Source organism: Rosa rugosa, chromosome 1 (assembly GCF_958449725.1).
Source record: "Rosa rugosa chromosome 1, drRosRugo1.1, whole genome shotgun sequence".
NCBI classification, from domain to species: domain Eukaryota; kingdom Viridiplantae; phylum Streptophyta; class Magnoliopsida; order Rosales; family Rosaceae; genus Rosa; species Rosa rugosa.
In genome coordinates, this window is record NC_084820.1 from 13,073,019 (window position 1) to 13,090,821 (window position 17,803).

General features: G+C 37.4%; 4 protein-coding genes and 1 long non-coding RNA gene across 6 annotated transcripts; 3 read left to right on the forward strand and 2 right to left on the reverse strand.

Moving 5' to 3' along the window:
• Nucleotides 1-1,285: 1,285 nt before the first annotated feature.
• Nucleotides 1,286-2,738, forward strand: LOC133718688 (uncharacterized). Its single transcript, XM_062145556.1, has 4 exons — nucleotides 1,286-1,348; nucleotides 2,027-2,182; nucleotides 2,264-2,534; nucleotides 2,641-2,738. Exons 2-4 carry the CDS (start codon nucleotides 2,033-2,035, stop codon nucleotides 2,691-2,693), a joined length of 474 nt encoding a protein of 157 aa, XP_062001540.1. The 5' UTR covers nucleotides 1,286-1,348; nucleotides 2,027-2,032; the 3' UTR covers nucleotides 2,694-2,738.
• Nucleotides 2,739-3,316: 578 nt separating this feature from the next.
• LOC133711872 (uncharacterized) lies at nucleotides 3,317-4,230 on the forward strand. Its single transcript, XM_062137955.1, has 3 exons — nucleotides 3,317-3,440; nucleotides 3,549-3,706; nucleotides 3,927-4,230. The coding sequence occupies exons 1-3, from the start codon at nucleotides 3,396-3,398 to the stop codon at nucleotides 4,042-4,044; spliced, it is 321 nt and encodes a 106-aa protein (XP_061993939.1). The 5' UTR covers nucleotides 3,317-3,395; the 3' UTR covers nucleotides 4,045-4,230.
• LOC133745201 (uncharacterized) lies at nucleotides 4,209-5,153 on the reverse strand. The gene has a single exon (XM_062173255.1). It carries the CDS (start codon nucleotides 5,151-5,153, stop codon nucleotides 4,209-4,211), a length of 945 nt encoding a protein of 314 aa, XP_062029239.1.
• A 374-nt stretch (nucleotides 5,154-5,527) lies between these two features.
• LOC133718681 (uncharacterized) lies at nucleotides 5,528-9,060 on the forward strand. Of its 2 annotated transcripts, XR_009850512.1 has the most exons (3): nucleotides 5,528-5,885; nucleotides 8,381-8,672; nucleotides 8,753-9,060. It is a non-coding gene; the product is annotated as an uncharacterized LOC133718681 (long non-coding RNA). The 2 variants fall into 2 exon arrangements; XR_009850511.1 differs by lacking the exon at nucleotides 8,381-8,672.
• Nucleotides 9,061-14,387: 5,327 nt separating this feature from the next.
• Nucleotides 14,388-16,115, reverse strand: LOC133727281 (homeobox-leucine zipper protein ATHB-40). The gene is made up of 3 exons (XM_062154882.1): nucleotides 15,898-16,115; nucleotides 15,495-15,808; nucleotides 14,388-14,784 (listed from the first exon to the last, which is right to left on the reverse strand). The coding sequence occupies exons 1-3, from the start codon at nucleotides 15,998-16,000 to the stop codon at nucleotides 14,554-14,556; spliced, it is 648 nt and encodes a 215-aa protein (XP_062010866.1). The 5' UTR covers nucleotides 16,001-16,115; the 3' UTR covers nucleotides 14,388-14,553.
• Between the last annotated feature and the right edge of the window lie 1,688 nt (nucleotides 16,116-17,803).

The following is a 17,803-nucleotide window of genomic DNA, read 5'->3' on the forward strand; positions in this document are numbered from 1 at the left end:
CTTCATGTATCGCGTGCCTTCGTTTCAGCAGAAACAGATGCTCTGAGAGAGATAGAAAGGTGTTTGTTTGGGAACTTTGGGTTGTCTGCATGATCTGTATCACCACACGTATCCAGCAAAAAAAGGATTCCTTACACGTATCACCACAACGTTCACCAGTGCTTACACGTATCTGCAACACCTTCACCAGCTCTTACACGTATAATTCAATCACTCTACACATATGACCTTTAACAAACTCTTCCAAAATAAACCACTCAATTCAGCTCTCACCTGGAAACAGAGACGCGACGGAGCTCATACCAAGAAAGGTAATCACACTTCTTCTTCCTGTACTCTTATTCTAAGCAGCTACTCGCATGCATAGAGCCATCTAGCCTGCTGTTTGATTGCTACCATTTCCACTTCTTATACAATTCATCTATATATTCCTTTCTATTTGCTTTCTATGTCAATTTGTATCCATTAATTTAGGCTAGAGGTTTAGGTTTTTACCTGCAATTTAGCTTCAACTGAATCTTTCAATGATTTATCACAGGTATATGCGAATTCAATCACTTGGACAATGAGTTTCACTTCAACTCTATTACTTCTTCAGTTAAGTCTTTGATAACTCATTGTTCAAGTGGTTGAATTTCCATATAGCTGTCTCTACGACAGTCAATATGTAGAGCTTAATATTATTTTCGTTTGGTGCGCAATGTGTCTTCAATCTTGCATAATTGGTATGAAATAAGAGATGTTTAGCCAATTGGGTTTTTTGGGATCATTGATTGTGTGATATTAATGTCTGTGTTCAAGTTGTGGGTGGCTTTGATCTTAATTTCAGAGCTAATTTGGACTCTAAAGCCTCGAATATCATCTGGGTTTTATCTGTTTTGGGTGCTTGGGGGTTTTGTGTTTTTCATGAACACAACTAAAAAGTAAAAACTAACCAATTTTACGGAGGTGGAGACCATGGAGTTGTTTTGAGCTTATTGGGAGAGCTTTGTTTTCATCAAACGAACTCTATGGATTCTGCTGTGTTCATCTTTGTTTTTATCAACAATGTGGTGTAGTTTTTGGGTAAAGAGCAACTTCAGTGCTTTTGCAGATCCAAGGTGCGCGTTTGCTTTTGCATTTTGCTTCTACATCACCTAATGTGATATTTCCTAATTCCTATGCTTTTTTTAAAATAATATCTTGCTTTTTTTGAAAGACAATTCAATTAAAATAATATCTTCTCATATTTTAAAATCTCTCATAGTAATCACTTCGATCTGTGTTCTGTCTAGAATATCTTCTTTCTTGCTTCTGGAGCCTTCTAATTGGAGAGGAGACAGGGAGAAAATCATCAAAGCCAATAAAGGTATTGCTTCTTCTTGCACTGTGTCTTTTCAAAGCTGAGTATTGCTTGCTTTTCTGAGTTCATGGCTATTAGTGTGCATTTTGAATTGTGGATAGAGAAATACAGACTCATATCCATATGGTTCAAAGAGACAATCAGCTGTGAAATGAGAAGTTAATTGTGTATAACTTTAGTTTTTGTTGCTAGAATGACGCAGCATTGATTAGACTATAAGAACACCTAACAATTAAATGAGTTCAGCAATTACATATGTAGATAGACAAAAAACCTGCAATAATGTCATTATATAAATTTCACTCTATAGAGTATCGCTTTTGACCATTTAGCTTTCTTTCTTATTTTCAATTTTCTGATTTTCTGAACAGAAAATTACTAAGGCTCTTTATATAATCATCTTGCTCAGTTCGTTAGCCAACCACCAAGTAGATATCTATTTACTTCCTGTAAAGTTAAATAATATTGAAGCAATCATACTGCTATGAGTTTTTTATAATAATACATATTGGGACTTCATATATTTCATTTAATTGCTACCTATATTTCAGCAACATACTTATATTTTTGTATCTATTATGACCATGAAAAGCAATCTGTATTGTCATTAAATTTTCCATGAGGCTAACAACACTCATATAAACATTGATACCAAATACTAACATTTAAACCAAATGTGTGCAGGAACTCATGGCAATGCGCACTGTTCGAATTCGTGACATTGAACCATGCCAAACCAACATCCAAATCAGAGTCAGTGTATGCAGGCGTTGGGAATCAAAAAAATACAAACCTGTGGAAAAAAATGAAGGCCTCCAATTTATATTGGTGGATGAAATGGTAAGATACTTAATACCCTATTTCATTTCTGATTACTAAATTAGGCAACAAGAACATTAAATTTTTATATTTTACAATTAGAATGATGCAATCCACGGATTCATAAGACAAGGGAATTGCGAACTACTGGCATCCAACATTGTCCAAGGAAATATATATGAAATCAGCCGCTTCTTTACAAGCTACAGCCAGCCAGGCTACAAAATAGTACCACACCCTGCACAGATCCATATCACTGGCAAGACCATTATTAAGCACATTCCAGAATTACCAGCCTCTATTCCACTACATCGCTTCTACTTGATCGACTACAGTCTTCTTGCTAGCCGTTCAAAGAAGGAAATCCTCTCAGGTAACTACTGACCATTAAACTTTTCCGGTATTAGAATACTTCTGAAACGGCTACATTCAGCATGCTAACTAAGTGAATTCATTTAAAAAATAAAAAATAAAAAAAGACATTTTCGGCAGAATCAAAATTATTCAACCTCCTGAAGAGACTGACATCTGACAACCGACTCACGTTGCGATGTGATATCTACATGCAGAATATACGGTAACACAGCAACTTCCAACCAAAAAAAAAATACATGCATATTTTTCCATGCCACTTCATACCCAAAACATCTAATTAAATTATATTAAACCTATCTAATTGAAATTACAATTACAGAAAAGAAGATGTACAAGTCACTTTGTGGGGAGACGTTGCACGCACAATTGATATTAATGCTATCAGGACAACGCCTGCACCTGTACTTGCGGTTTTTACAAGCCTTAAAGTTAACAAATATCATGGTATGTAATCCTAACTTCAAACATACAATAAGAATGTAATTTGAAAACAAACAGGATCTTCACTTCAACTACTTTCATATTGCAGACAAAATTGCACTATCAAACACAGGGAACACTTTCTTTTTCCTGAATCCGGATATGAAGGAGGCTGAGGACTACAAACAATAGTAAGCATACAATTTCTCATCTTTCCACAAAATTTATTATCATTGCAAGTTTGAAACCTGTTCCATGTCATTTTTTGTTTCATCTGTATTCTATCACTTCAAATGAAATTTCTTTCCCTGACGTCTCTAGAGAATTAATTAGTGTAGTATGTAAACACAGCTTTGGCAAACCTCATCATGCTGCACACATCTTATCAACCCGACCCAAACAACCAAGGACTCCGGCAGAGTTACAGGCTGTCAAACAGATGTCTGTCTCAGATTTAAACATCTGTGATCCAAACAACTATAAGGTAAACAATTTACACTCCTAATTAATAACCAATAAAACAATTATTCTCACTTCACCTATATACAAATACGATGTCATTCTAATGTTTTGTTTCTGCTTTACATTACAGAATAAAACGGTATATTGCACAGCGAAAATAGGCAAATTTGTGCCAGAAGAAAGGTGGTTCTATTTGGCTTGCCCAAAATGCTTCAAGGAAATGAGGAAAAAGCCACAAAGCCAATTACTAATCTGTGCAGAACATGATATGCAGCAACCTCTTTACAGGTAACGTACTAACTTTCATGCTGCTTAACTATCAACATAATTAATTCATTACTCCACTAAACTTTCAGAATAGAAATTCCAAGTTAATAAGGGTGCAGATTTCATCTTTCATGGAATACTTATGACTGCTAAACACAAATATGTAATGAGGAATGAAAAGAAAGTTTATACTGTAGACTAAAGTTTGACATTCTCAATTTTTTATTTTTTCGCTTTGCAGTTGTACAAATGAAGAAGTTCAACAACAATTGAGCCAATTCATGTGTCCTATGCCTCATCACTTCCCATCACATCTGAAACTCCCTTCTATATTTGATTTTGGTTTCCAATTGTCATGAACTTCTCAATTAAACTATTTTGCATCTTTTGTGAATACTGGCATAGATTTCAGTCACGTCATTATTTTCCATATATCATTCTGCGAATTTTGATGAAGATATAGCATTGCAGCTTTTGTCAATGTTTGTGTACTTTGCTGTATTAAGTAGAATTTTAAACACCACTATAAATTTTTCTCCGTAATACTAGCTTCAGTTTGTTGCCCAATTGGTTGTCTCTGCCAGTTCTGTTGAGGTTGAAACAGAGCACGTTGCTGTGCAGGTCGGAACTGAGGTTGCTGCACTAGTGGTGCATGATATGTTTGATTCTGTGGGCAATGTTTCTGAACATGTCCCCTTTGCCCACAATGATAACAACTTCGTGTGTCTTGGAGCATCCTAAATGGTTTTTGTTGCCAAAATTGAGAGTTACCAAAATTTTGGCGCTTGTTGTTTCTTTGTCCTCCATTTGTTTGTCGACTCTCCCAGATTCTCTTAGTCTCATTGAGATTCTGTTCAGCTATAAGCGCTCGGTCCACCACCTCGGCGTACCTTTCCAGCTTAAGAATTGACACCTTTTCCTTAATAGTAGGCCTCAGACCATCCTGAAACCGTTTTGCTTTGGTAAGTTCAGTTAAAATCATGGTTGGTGCAAATCGCATAAGTTCTTCAAACTTAGCCTGGTATTCAGCCACAGATAGGTCACGCTGAAGAAGATTTATAAATTCTCGAACTTTCATTCCTCTCACAGTGTCTGGAAAATATTTTTCCAAGAAAATGTTCTCAAATGCAGTCCAGATGGTGATTTCAGTGTTTGGCATGCTTAAGATCGATTCCCACCAATGATATGCTTGTCCTTCCAGATAAGTACAAGCAATAATCACTTTCAAATCTTTAGGAACTCTTTGATTATTCATACTCGTAATTTGACGTAGCCATTCCTCGGCCATCATAGGATCCATTTTGCCTTTAAATACTGGTGGTCGAGATTTCCGAAATTCTCCTTGAATCCTCATGACTCGATTTCCAGTATCTTCTTGGTGGTTATTATTTCCTCCCCTAATGGCATTTGCCATATCTTGAATGGCAGCTATAACTGCAGAGTTGCTATCTTCATGTTGTTCTTCCATCTCAGCTATCTTAACTCAAGAAAAAAATTGAGATCGCTTAGTATTCTAACAATAAACTTAATTTTACGTCTAAACGTAAATAGACAAATATTTCATAACCAAGTACATACATAATAATAAGATCGATGTCTGGTATTATAAAGCATGACAAAATTATTTAATCGACCAACTTATAAGTATGCTCCGTGAAAATATATCTATATATATATTGAGCTACCAATAAATAATTTAGAAGATAAAAATATTAACCAAGTAATATTCAATTTATGTAGTACAATTTATGTACTATAATTGTAATCCAAGAAAAATCGAAAGATTAAATGCTAAAGAAAAGGTCACAGCCACCAGTTGCAAATATGAGCATAAAGAATAATATTCACTTAATAACTAAAAAGATAAAGAAAACAGTTGGTCTAGGTAAGGATAAGACTCTTCCCGACCTCCCCTTTTCTTTAGTCAAAAACTCTTATCTCAGCAGCAATTTCTTACTCAATTTAGCTCTAGAACTCGATTCTTGCCCAGAATTTCTTGAATTTTTACCCATTGAGAGTTACCTAATCGTTTACCCAGACAATTTCTCCACCAAATTGATGAACAAAAGGTCAAAGACGATGGAGGGGAGGCTCCAATCCAAGGTTCCTACGATACTTAGCCATACTTGTCGCCGTCGACGCCTGCCGGAGCTTCCACCCAAGACATGCGCGCATCCTCTCAGAACGCCGATAGCTTCTGGTAATCTTTCTTCTTCATGGTTTTGAAATTCTTTTTTTTTGTTAATAGTCATGTTATCTCTCTCGATTTAAATACTAGTGTAAGAAGAACCGTAGGAAGAACTAGTCAAGTATTGCAGATAATAAAATTCGTTCTCAGTCTTTATATGCAAACCGATATGGCTAGCTACTTTCACAATGATACAACTATCTGAAAATAAAGTCCGAAAATGGTATACTTTGTTGGGAAGTTAAGAATGTTTATGTTCAGTTTGTTAACAAGTCTGAATAAGGGAAACTATCAAAATCAAATGAAACAAACAGAAACATATTATCAATTGAAGAATTTCCTGATGCAGACCCTCAACTTCGAAAAATCATAATTTACTCTAGAAAACTTCTTTTAATGAGATTTCAATTTTGAAATGATCTTTTAGATGTCTACTGAAACTTTCATGAAGACACCAAGTTCAAATATCCAGCCAAAATATACATTTTTTAGTAAGAAGACAACTGGGTCAAAAACTTACAGAATGCAGACTTCGGTCTTTTAGCCTTGAAATTAATCACTGAATCTTAAATGAAATTGTATGAAACTATATAGATATTAGGCCTAAACTATAAGCTTTCAACACATGCAAAAGGTTTCTGAAATGAAGGTCTAGATCAAAAGGCTATGGTTGCTCAAAGTTGACTAAATACATAATGTAAATACAGTAGAAATTTTTTTTTTTTTTTTTTCTTTGTGTTGACATGAAGCTGCCTTGCAAACATATATTTCTACCTACTCATAATAAAAATACTTACAGGTCTTGTAGGAAAACTAACATACCATTAGTACATATTATTCTTATCATAGTTATACAAACATTAAAGCTTAAACTTCCAACAGAAATAAACAAAGAGTCAGCTCCCCCTTTTATTCTATTTACACTACCTCCCTCCAGACTTCTACTTCATAGGTTCTCCATTAGTTAACGGTGTGGTATAACCGGAGTTTCATTCAAAGGGGGTGGGTAGTTTGTTAAGTTCACTGACTCGGAATGGAGGAATAAATCTGGTAAATTGGCTCCAGCATAAATTACAGCTATAGGGATTGGTATTGGCGCAGCAATGTTTGGTGCAGCCCCATTTGGTACCTGCACTTGAGGTGCACGTAATATATTCTCCCTCACAATGTTCCTTGTATAGCGATAATCAGCCTCATTTTCCTCCAAGTTCATTGCCCCAACAACAATGTCAAAGTGAGCTCTTATTCGATACCGCACCAATTCTCTTTGTGTTTCTGCAGTGAAACGCTGCCTTGTAGTACTAACTTGGTGAATCATGGATGCCAAAAAGTTTCTAGAGTCCACAACTATGGCCACCTCATATGCCCCCAAGTTTAGAGGTTTTGCCCCTTGGGGTCCAATGTGGAATCCTCCCCAACTGTCCATACTGTCTGAAGGTTCCATCTAATTCAAGAAACTTGCAGCTTTAGTTAAGAAAATAAATTTATAACACCATATACCCAAAATCATCCTATCCCTAAAAAAACAAAGTTTCAAAGTCTGTTGCTGTAGCTATAAAGATCAGTTCCTATTCTTAGTCTTATAACCTAGTAAACACTAGGCTCTGATACCACTTTGTCACATCCTAACCCGGAAATCTGCAAAAAAAAAAAAATTCAGAGTAAAGGTGTGAATAGCTTTTAATTGTCAAAGATAAGAAATACTTTGGCAAATAAAAACTATATTAAAAAAAAAGAGAATCAGAAGTTACTTGTTTGTTGAACTCTTTATTACATAAGTAAGTACTTACAAGAGAAACAAAAGCAAGCTTAGAAAATAAGCTTTATTGTACAAAGATAAACCAAAACAGTAAACTAAAAATTTATTTCTCCTTCTCCTACTTCCATATTTCCAGAAATTAAATTCTAACCCTCAAGAGCATGATCTGCACAATATCATAAAAGGGGTGAGCTTAAAGCTCAGTAGAGCAAACCTCATACATATAATTAGTGATGGTGCAAGATAGAAAATAACTCCTTATACTCCAGTTGTTAGTATTCTTGTACTAATCTCGGTCACCAGTGTCTTCTTGCCAAACATTAGATCGTTTTATCAATAATAATTGAAGGGGCTTCTCTCCCCAAGTGTATATACCATTGGCTGACATTGCTGGTTCCTTACGAGTATTAGACTCAACTACACAACCATTTTCACTCTCTCTTCAAACTAGGATCAGATAAAACAACATAATGATGAACTAAGCATATATATATATATATATATATATATTTTTTTTTTTACCCAGCATAAACATCCTGATCAGCAGTAAATGTCACTCAAAAGCATATGCATAGACCCATATAATCAAACTTGAGGTTCCCCAAAACTTCCCCTACCTTAAACCTGATTTAGTAAAGCTGAGACTTTTGTTTCTAGACCTCTAAAGACTTGTCTTCGGTCCCTGCTATTTCCAGATTCTCTAACTTGTTTTTCTGCTCTCTTTTCTAACTTATGTTTCTTACTGCAGGTAAAGGCCTTTTTTATACTAGAAGATGTAATCATGAGAACCTATATGTAGACTAGCCACCTCCTGTTTAGCTCAGTCAGTTAGATAAACATTGGGAGCAGCTTATTGCCAGCTCCTGCTTAGAAAAATCATCTGAAGGTTATCCCAAACTGCCAGCTCCTGCTTTGAGCTTGTTGCCCAAGTTTTAAGCTGCTCTAAGATCAGCCACTTGCTGCACACACTTAACTTTATGTCTGCAGGTTCTTAATTATGGTTAGAAGTGTGTACACATGTGTTTCCAACAAGCTACTAGGTGACACAACAGTTAAATAAAATCAAAATAACATTCCAGATTTTTTTTTCTTCTAATGTGTTTTTGTGCATGTGTTGCAGGTTTTAACAAGACTTCCAGCCAAAGCAACTCAATAAGAGGGAACACAACGAGCTAAAGACAGTTGCTGGAAATTTTTGCACTTTTGCAAAATGTAATGGCAGCAAGTCAAGGAAGTTATAAATACAAAACATAAATAAGAAATTGATGTATTGGTATTAATGTAAATATAGTACTTGTAGCTATCTATGTAACCTTATTGAAACCAAGCACAATCTGTGCTATTTTTTTTTTCTTTTTCTTTTTGACAAAGAATGTAAACAGGTAAATGTTTGCTTTTGTTTGTAAGAAACACTTGTGTTCTACTTTAGTATTTTGTTAACAAAAGCTAGTTGGTTTTTGAGTTATAAAAACAAATAAACCAAAATCAGCCGGGATCAAACAATTCATCATTCATGACCCCATACACAAAGCTAGACCCTCTATATTTGATCATTCTTTTACTAAAACAAATAAGTCTCTAGCTATAACATAATTTAGTGGTGGTAAACTAGACTTTTATTAACTTAAGCCAAATCAAGTATTCACAAAGACCTATCTTCGTGAGCGCTTCGCTGAGTCCCGAAGAAGAAAAGGAATACTATGATCTGCTGCTTGAATATAAAGACGTCTTTGCATGGACGTACAAAGAAATGCCTGGCCTTGACCCAAAGGTAGCAGTTCATCGTCTCGCAATTAAACCTGAGGCTCGACCGATCAAGCAAACACAACGACGCTTTGGGACAAAACTCCTTCCTCAAATTGAAGCTGAAGTTGATAAGTTGATTGCTGCAGGTTTCATTAGAGAGGTTCAATATCCTAAGTGAATTGCAAACATTGTTCCTGTCAAGAAGAAGAACGGACAACTCCGTGTATATGTGGACTTCCGCGACTTAAATGACGCGTGTCCGAAAGATGACTTCCCTTTCCCCATCATTGAACTCATGGTGGATGCAACAACAGGGCATGAAGCTTTATCCTTCATGGATGGGTCATCCGGATACAATCAAATAAGGATGGCCTTAGAAGATGAAGAGCTTACTGCATTCCGCACTCCCAAATGCATTTATTGCTACAAGGTCATGTCATTCGGATTAAAAAATGTCGGTGCAACATATCAACGTGCTATGCAGAAAATCTTTGGAGACATGCTTTACAAGTACGTGGAATGTTATGTCGACGATTTTGTGTTCAAGTCAAAAAAGAGGACGGATCACTTACAAGACCTAAGAAGGGTGTCCGATAGACTACGCAAGTACCAGCTTAAGATGAACCCTCTCAAATGTGCTTTTGGTGTCAGTTCAGGCAAGTTTCTTGGATTCATTGTGAAACATCGTGGCATTGAAGTGGACCAGTCAAAGATTAAGGCCATTCAAGACATGCCTGAGCCCAGAAATCTACGTGAGTTAAAAAGTCTCCAAGGACGACTCGCCTTTATTAGACGGTTCATATCGAACCTCGCAAGCCGTTGTCAGCCTTTTAGTCGACTTCTGAAGAAGGATGTGCCTTTCGTATGGGATGAAGCTTGCCATAACGCATTTGAAAGCATAAAGAAGTACTTGGCAAACCCTCCGGTGTTAGGTGCACCCATCCTTGGGAAGCCACTTATCCTCTACATTGCTGCTCAAGAGCGATCACTCGGAGCACTCCTAGCCCAAGAAAATGAAGAAAAGAAGGAGAAGGCGTTGTATTACTTGAGCCAACTCTCACAGGACCGGAATTGAACTATCCACCGATAGAGAAAATCTGTCTCGCACTCGTCTTCGCCATCCAAAAGTTAAGACATTACATGCAAGCTTACACAGTGCATCTAGTGGCACGAGCTGAACCAGTCAAGTTTGTGATGTCACAACCAGTCTTAACAGGGTGAATGGCGAAATGGGCACTACTCCTCAATCAGTATGAAATCATCTACATACCGGCTAAAGCGGTTAAAGGACAAGCATTGGCCGATTTCCAAGCGGACCATCCTATCCCTGCTGAATGGGAGATTTCAGATGACTTGCTGGATGAGGAAGTCTTTAATACAGAGGTCCTCCCTGCTTGGCAAATGTTCTTCGATGGGTCTTCACAAGTAGATGGGGCAGGAGCTGGTGTGGTCTTCATTTCTCCGCAAAGGCAGATATTGCCTTATGCCTTTACTCTTAGTGAACTATGTTCCAATAATGTTGCTGAGTACCAAGCACTAATTATGGGACTACAAACCGCAACTGAAATGAAAATCTCAAATCTAGAGGTGTATGGAGACTCATGGCTCCATTAGTGTAGACTTCGCTGACGACATAAGGTCCATCCCACTTTGACTTGAATTTAGGACGAGTCTTGTGTGTCATGATGATAGGTCTGTGCACGGCAAACACTAGGTCACCAACTTGAAAGGATCGGGGTCGAACCCCTTTGTTGAAAGCTCGAGACATTCGAGCTTGGTAGCATTCCAAGTGTTGTTGCGCGTCAAGTCTCTTTTCATCTAAGGCTTCCAACTCTTGAAGGCGTAACTTGACATTCTATTCATCAGTCAGTCCTTCTTGCAAAGCAATCCTCAGAGATGGAATTTGCTTTTCCAAGGGTAAGACAGCTTCAACACCATATACAAGGGAGTAAGGTGTAGCTTTCGTGGGGTTCTATATGTCATTCTATAGGCCCAGAGTGCCTCGCCCATTCTTTCATGCCAATCCCTTTTTTTTTTGCTGACAACCTTCTTCAAAATATTACACAATGTCTTGTTGAATGCTTCAGCCAACCCATTAGCCGGGGCGTTGTACATAGAAGAAAAGTGCAGCTTGAAGTGATATTTGTCACAGAGTTTCTCCATGGCACTATTGGAAAAGTACTTGGCATTGTCTGTGATGATGTAGCGCGGAACACCATATCGTTGAATGATATTCCCTTTGATGAAGTCTATAACGTTTTCTTTCTTTATTTCCTTAAGCGGTACCGCCTCTGCCCACTTTGAAAAGGAATCCGTAGCCGCTAGAATGTATGAGTGACCGGCGGAGGACTTTGGAGTAATGGGCCCTACAGCATCAAGTCCCCACACATCGAAGGGGTAGGAAGCAATCGTTAGATGCAATGGGTCTGGTGGTTGATGGATGAAGTTTGCATGAAACTGGCAAGCTTAACACCTTTGTGCATAGTCCATGCAATCTTTAACAATGGTGGGCCAATAGTAACCCATCATCTTCACTTGAAAATGGAGCTTAGGACCTGACTGGTGAGCTCCGCATACTCCTGAATGAGCTTCCTCCATAGCCTTAGCAGCTTCCTCTTTCCCCAGACATCTAAGAAGCAATCCATCGAATGATCGTCAATAAAGAGTCTCCTTGTAATAGAAGAAGCGTGGTACTCTTCGTCTTATGTCCGAGCGTTGCTTTGGGTCATACTCCCAAAATTGAACTACTCACTACCCATACTCAAATACATCATCCAATAGATAAGAAATTAAGAGAAATGATAGAGGAGAGAGAGAACACAAATTAAGCTCACAATTTGCTATAGGCAAACATGAACCCAACTTGATATTAAGTCTCCACTCTTTACCAAAGCCAAAATCCCTTGTGGTGATGAAGCCTTGATGATGTGAAGTGAAAGCCCCTTAATTGCTCCTTCCGATTTTGAGAGAAAATGATAAGAGATTTAAAAATGGAGGAGAGAGAGTATGAGAGAGAAGATGGAAAATGGAGGACAGGTCTTTAAATTCGGCCAAAAAGGTCTGGGGGGGGGGGGGGTAGAAAAATAGGTTTTAAGCTTGTGCAATGTGTGTGCAAATGTGTTTAAATACCCCCTTGGGTTCTAGGGTCAAGATTGGACTTGTACCCTAAATCAAATAGCTCAAAAACAAGTAGAAAATGGGTAAAATGAAAAGACTAAAACAACTTAATAAAAATGTAGAGAATTAGAAGTGTAGAAAACATTTTGGAAAATATAAAGAAAATAGGAGGGCAAAAGTGTAAGTGAGTGTGTGCCTAGTGTGAACACAAATAAATATCTTCATCCATATGTGTGATGTATATGAGGTGTGTGGTCCACTAATTATTATTGTCATTACATCAATTTTGAATTTGAAATTTGAATACAAAGATGTAATACAAATGGGCTTGGGTCTTCACTTGTGTGCTTTTTTGGTCTTGGGTCTTGGACTTTTTGCTATTGGGCCAAGTTGACTTGGTTGACTCGATGGTCAATCAGTTGACTTTTCGTCCTTTTGTCGGAAACCCCATTTTGCTCCAATTTCGCACAACTTCTTCCGAAATCCACAACTCCGCTTATTTACTACAATATAAATAAAAATAGATTAATTACATAATAATTATTTTGGAGATTAGCTTAATTCTAGTGTTTAGAACGTAATTACGAGCATAAAAATGTGTGTAATAAATTCTCTCTCCACACCCACCAATCGGACCAACTGAGGCTAGGGGCACGTTGGCGACTACAAGACGGATCGAACCCGACCAGTGCACTGGCCGAAGGTGGCCTGACGGCGGAGTTCTAATCAAGTCATCGTTTGGAGCTTCGTTGGTTTTGCAGGTTGGTGGTGTTGATGGTTTTAGTTCTATGATTAATCCTGCTGGCACCAAACGTAGGTCAAGGCATTCAATTGCATAAGCCAGGCTTGAAGAGTGCAGGACTCTTAAAGAAATTAAGACGGGGTAACACAATCCCCCCTAACAAACGTGCCCATAGTGTAGTATTGTACAAAGAACAAAGCATCAGTACTTTGTGTACAAAGCATCTGCATTTTTTAGTACCGAAAACTTTGGCTTGATGTACTTTGCTATACCTCTTGATTCAGACTCTGCAACCATGTACGAGTGATGTCCTTAATTATATTCCTTGAATTTTAAATATTCCTTTGGAAAATTTCATCCTCTGATATTTTGATAGCTCAAAATCGATTTTATTTTCATATTTTGGATAAAGGCTCAAGATTGAGCTTTCAATCACATTAAAATTCCAAATATTTACGTAAATATCTCTAAGCTTAGTCATTGCAATTGTATAGCTTCTGCAGATGAGGATGAGAGGCTACGCTTGTGTAGGTCTCAAAATTCTTAACCATGTCTGAAAGAACTCAAACTATATATCCAACCAAATTAAAATAGCCGAAAAAATTCAAGTACACCAGATATCAAAGCGTGAGTATTCTTCAAGTGACGTAATGATGGACATTACATCTATAGCTAGCTTCATATGTCAATAAATAGGTTATTTGAGTGAAAAGTATTAGGTGTCCATGGAACCTAATTGAACAGAGAAAAAGGAACACCTTGCTCATTTGTGAAGATGAAAAATCCGGTTCCAAATCGATTGGGATGCTTTTTCCTGTATGTTTTTGGTAGCCGCAAAAGGGCAAAAACAAGTACAAGGAGGTTAATTAACAAGAGCCAAGGTAATGCTCCCAAGTCATACTTTGTTGGCATGAATCAGTTAATTAGGCAGGTGTTTACTTATTGAGAGATGTTAACGTTCGCAATTAGCAAAAGTATAGTAAATTAACTTGTGTATGTCTTATCTTCTTCATAATAAAGACAAATTGTAAGCATTGGTAAGCCATGCACAAGTCCAACATGAACATTAGTTTAAGAGCTTAATTAAGGAACTGAAGTGACTAAATCAACTCATACATTTCTAGTCAAAACGCAAAAGTTGTTATGTTAATAATAATAATAATAATAATAATAATAATAATAATAATAATAATTACATTAATCTCCAAATTCCTAGTCAAGCACACTAAGCACGTACTAGTACATAGAGGAAGAAAACGATTTACATTAGCTAGGCCGTCACTATCTACAAATTCTAAATTAATAACTAATTAAGTTCACATATACTGGTTCATCCATTCCATGCCATTAATGTAGTTGTTTTGGGGCATGTAGAAAACACCATCATACTCCTCCACCCCAAATTCTCCGAAAAACGGAGGATCAATATTCGCTTCCATCGACAGCGAGGAGCTCGGGCTGTTGCTCAAACCACCGCCTTCAGCACGCTCCGACAGCCTGTGGATCTCCTTCTCCGCCTCCGAGAGTTGCTCCTTCAGCTTTTCCGTCTGCATCATCAAAATGAAGTACTGTGTGTTGAGAATATACTCCCAAAAGATCAAAGACATGCTGCTCCTATGTCACGTGGACCATATGAGATCACGTGGTGTTAGCTGAGTGAGTCTGGGCAAGTCCCAACAGGGCCAGCCCCAACCACCTTAAATAACATCAACATTGTACGGAAACGCATATGCATTTTGCTGTCTAAAATAAAATGAGGTGGCAAGAAGCTATTGTTTGTTAAAATTTTCCCCACATTAAAAGTGTCTTTTCTTCGAGCCCAGAGCCTCATGCACGTTCATATGTGCTTAAGTGGTGGGTTGTATTGTCCTTTTGTTTTTCTTTCTCAGAGGATAAGGCATATTAGAGCCATTAATAATAGCTAGGTAAAAGTCTCTGTGATATATTCTTCGAAAGTTACGGATACTTAACTATATCAAGCTCTATATATTATGACGTTTGAAGGATTTAAAAGTAGTGAAAAACTGAGTAAAGAAGAAATGCCCATCAAACCTTACAGAAAAATCATTTACTTTTAACCCACCCTTGTTAGCCTCAGTTGGTTTTGAATTAAACCTGGAAATTTCCACTTTTGCTTGTTTCCCTTAAAAACTAAACTAAACCAAACCCAATAAAGTCAAAGGTGTAAAACCCACGTTAAGCAAAGGAGTTATCCAAAGTTCCAAACAGACACAGAGAGAGAGATTAAGATATGAACCTCGGATTCAAGCTTGCATTTCTCAAGGACGACGTTTTCATGATCCTTCTTCAAGATAGAGTACTCTTCCTCCAGCTTCTTGTTCTTCCATCGAGCCCTTCGGTTCTGAAACCAAACAGCCACTTGACGAGGGTCGAGTCCAAGCTCGGAAGCGAGCCGGTCCTTCTTCTCAGACTCCAGTTTATGCTCGTTGCCGAAATTGAGCTCTAGAAGAGTCACTTGTTCCTCAGTGAGCTTCCTCTTCTTGGCTCCGGCGCCACCAGCTTCTCCGCTCTTGCTCTTCTTACGGCGGCGTCGCGGTTTAGTCGCTGCTCCTGAGAATAAGAGAAAGCGAGTCCACGTTAGATGAAACAAGCATGGGAGTTTCGGATGGAAAAAGATTATGCGCTTTTGGAGTACAAACCTTGCGGGGGTACAATTTGGGTGTAAACATCAGGGTACAACTGAGAGATGAGTAGCATATGATCTTGATCAACTTGGTGGTTAATGGGGGTTGTTGTTGTCATGGTCAGTTACTCTCTCTGACTCTGTCTTTCTCTTCCAAGTTCCAACTCTCTCTTTCTGTACCTCTCACTTTCTCTCAAAAACAGATGAGGCTCAATGGCTTGGGGGGGGACAACGCATGGTTCCTTATTTATAGGGGAAAATTTTTCTATTGGTTTTTTTTTTCAAAGAGAACGGGTGTTACAATAATGCCCCTGCTTTGCAGAAAAGTATAAACATGAGGGTGAAACAGAGTTAATTATTTTAAGTGCACCGATTCCAGTGTATTTTGTATTTTGTATTTCTAAGGTTTATGGTGTATAACTTTGTAGATTGCAAAAATCAACAATTTAGAAACTTAGGGCACAATATGGATCAACAAGAGCATAAAATTATGTCATGCGATTAAATTTGTACCATAATCACCCTACTAATGTGATGATGGTGAAGGTTTTTTCATAGCCATGATTGGGATTTGGGACAATATATAAAGTAGGATAGAACACCAAATTCAATTTGATGATTCCCCATTTGGTTAAAATCACTCTGTGGAGAAGTAAGGTAGGGTTAGACTTTCCTAATTCGGTTATTAACAAAACATAGATAGGGTAATTATGGTATGCACTAAAAGCTAAAAACCCCTCGAGCACGCACAAGTCACAACATTGTAAAATCCAAATGGTTGAGATCCCAAACCTGACTACCTCGAAGTCAATAAAAAATGAGGTGTGGTTGGCCTCTGGATTTGGACATGAAGCTCACTTTTGTTGTTCAATTAGGTGGTACTCTCCTCTTTCTATGCCAATTAGCCAAGCCACACTCAATCAAGCTCAACTTTGTTGGCTTTATACTATAGGGCCATGCGTGGCTCGAGATGGGTGAAAATACAAGCATCTCAGTGGTGTTTGAGTTTGCTTAGCAAGTATGTAACAGCATAGAAAAAATTTAGAGCCCCTTTCTTTTACCAAGTTTTAAATCCTAAAGTATTGTGGTAGGTGTTGATATAAAAATTGAAGAGGTTGGAGGAAATTGAGGGTCACTGGAGATGTCGTCATTGTTGACGTTCTCCCTTACCACTTTGCATTCATTTGGCATAAAACACATGATCCGTCTTAAGATATACGCTTATGGAATAGTGGCAAGATCTTAAACTAGGGGTCTTCATATCATAAAACCAATTTTAGATCCCTCTAATTTTTCCTATTTCTTTCGCTTTCATAATTTTTTTATCTAGATTTTAAGTAAAACCCATGTGCTATGTATTTAAGTCACACTTGTGAGGAAATTAAGATTTTTTTTCTTTTTCTTTTTTCCTTTATTGAGTATAAATTTTTCACTTAAAAGTTGAAATTTTATTTTTGACCCCTCTTATTATAAATTCTGGTTACGCCACTAGAAATAAGTGAAGCGGAATGACGATTAAGACTGTTGTATGACTGACTGATTATCTATATTGATCCGTAATTAAATGTAGGTTGAACATGCATATATATGTCGGTAAAAAATTCATTTCTAATATCTCATTCAAATAATGTCCGTATAATATTCCTCTAAAGTGAATAATGACAACAATTTAATAGTGTATAAAAAGTAAAATTAAACATGCTAAGAAAAAAAAAGGGAGGGGAAAAACACTGGAAGAGACAATTTAACAAAGGAAAATTAAAAACGTGATTCAATTTTGTGCCTCTTTTCAGGTTCACTGGTTTTAGTTATGTTTGATACTGAACTGCAAACAGATAGCACCAACATTTTTCCTTGTCTTCCGGGCAATCAAACAACACAGAGTCGCTTTCTCCTCTCTTACCTTTCTTTAGGGTTTTGCA

Excerpts from the sequence above, each read along its gene's own strand:
- LOC133718688 (XM_062145556.1), top strand. The coding sequence starts at position 2,033 with ATGGCAATGCGCACTGTTCGAATTCGTGACATTGAACCATGCCAAACC. Across the intron at positions 2,183-2,263 it reads TTATATTGGTGGATGAAATG|AATGATGCAATCCACGGATT; the intron begins GTAAGATACTTA and ends TTTTACAATTAG. Across the intron at positions 2,535-2,640 it reads AAAGAAGGAAATCCTCTCAG|ACATTTTCGGCAGAATCAAA; the intron begins GTAACTACTGAC and ends AAATAAAAAAAG.
- LOC133711872 (XM_062137955.1), top strand. The coding sequence starts at position 3,396 with ATGTCTGTCTCAGATTTAAACATCTGTGATCCAAACAACTATAAG. Across the intron at positions 3,441-3,548 it reads GTGATCCAAACAACTATAAG|AATAAAACGGTATATTGCAC; the intron begins GTAAACAATTTA and ends TTTACATTACAG. Across the intron at positions 3,707-3,926 it reads ATGCAGCAACCTCTTTACAG|TTGTACAAATGAAGAAGTTC; the intron begins GTAACGTACTAA and ends TTCGCTTTGCAG.
- LOC133745201 (XM_062173255.1), bottom strand. The coding sequence starts at position 5,153 with ATGGAAGAACAACATGAAGATAGCAACTCTGCAGTTATAGCTGCCATT.
- LOC133727281 (XM_062154882.1), bottom strand. The coding sequence starts at position 16,000 with ATGACAACAACAACCCCCATTAACCACCAAGTTGATCAAGATCATATG. Across the intron at positions 15,809-15,897 it reads CCAAATTGTACCCCCGCAAG|GAGCAGCGACTAAACCGCGA; the intron begins GTTTGTACTCCA and ends TCTTATTCTCAG. Across the intron at positions 14,785-15,494 it reads AATGCAAGCTTGAATCCGAG|ACGGAAAAGCTGAAGGAGCA; the intron begins GTTCATATCTTA and ends TTGATGATGCAG.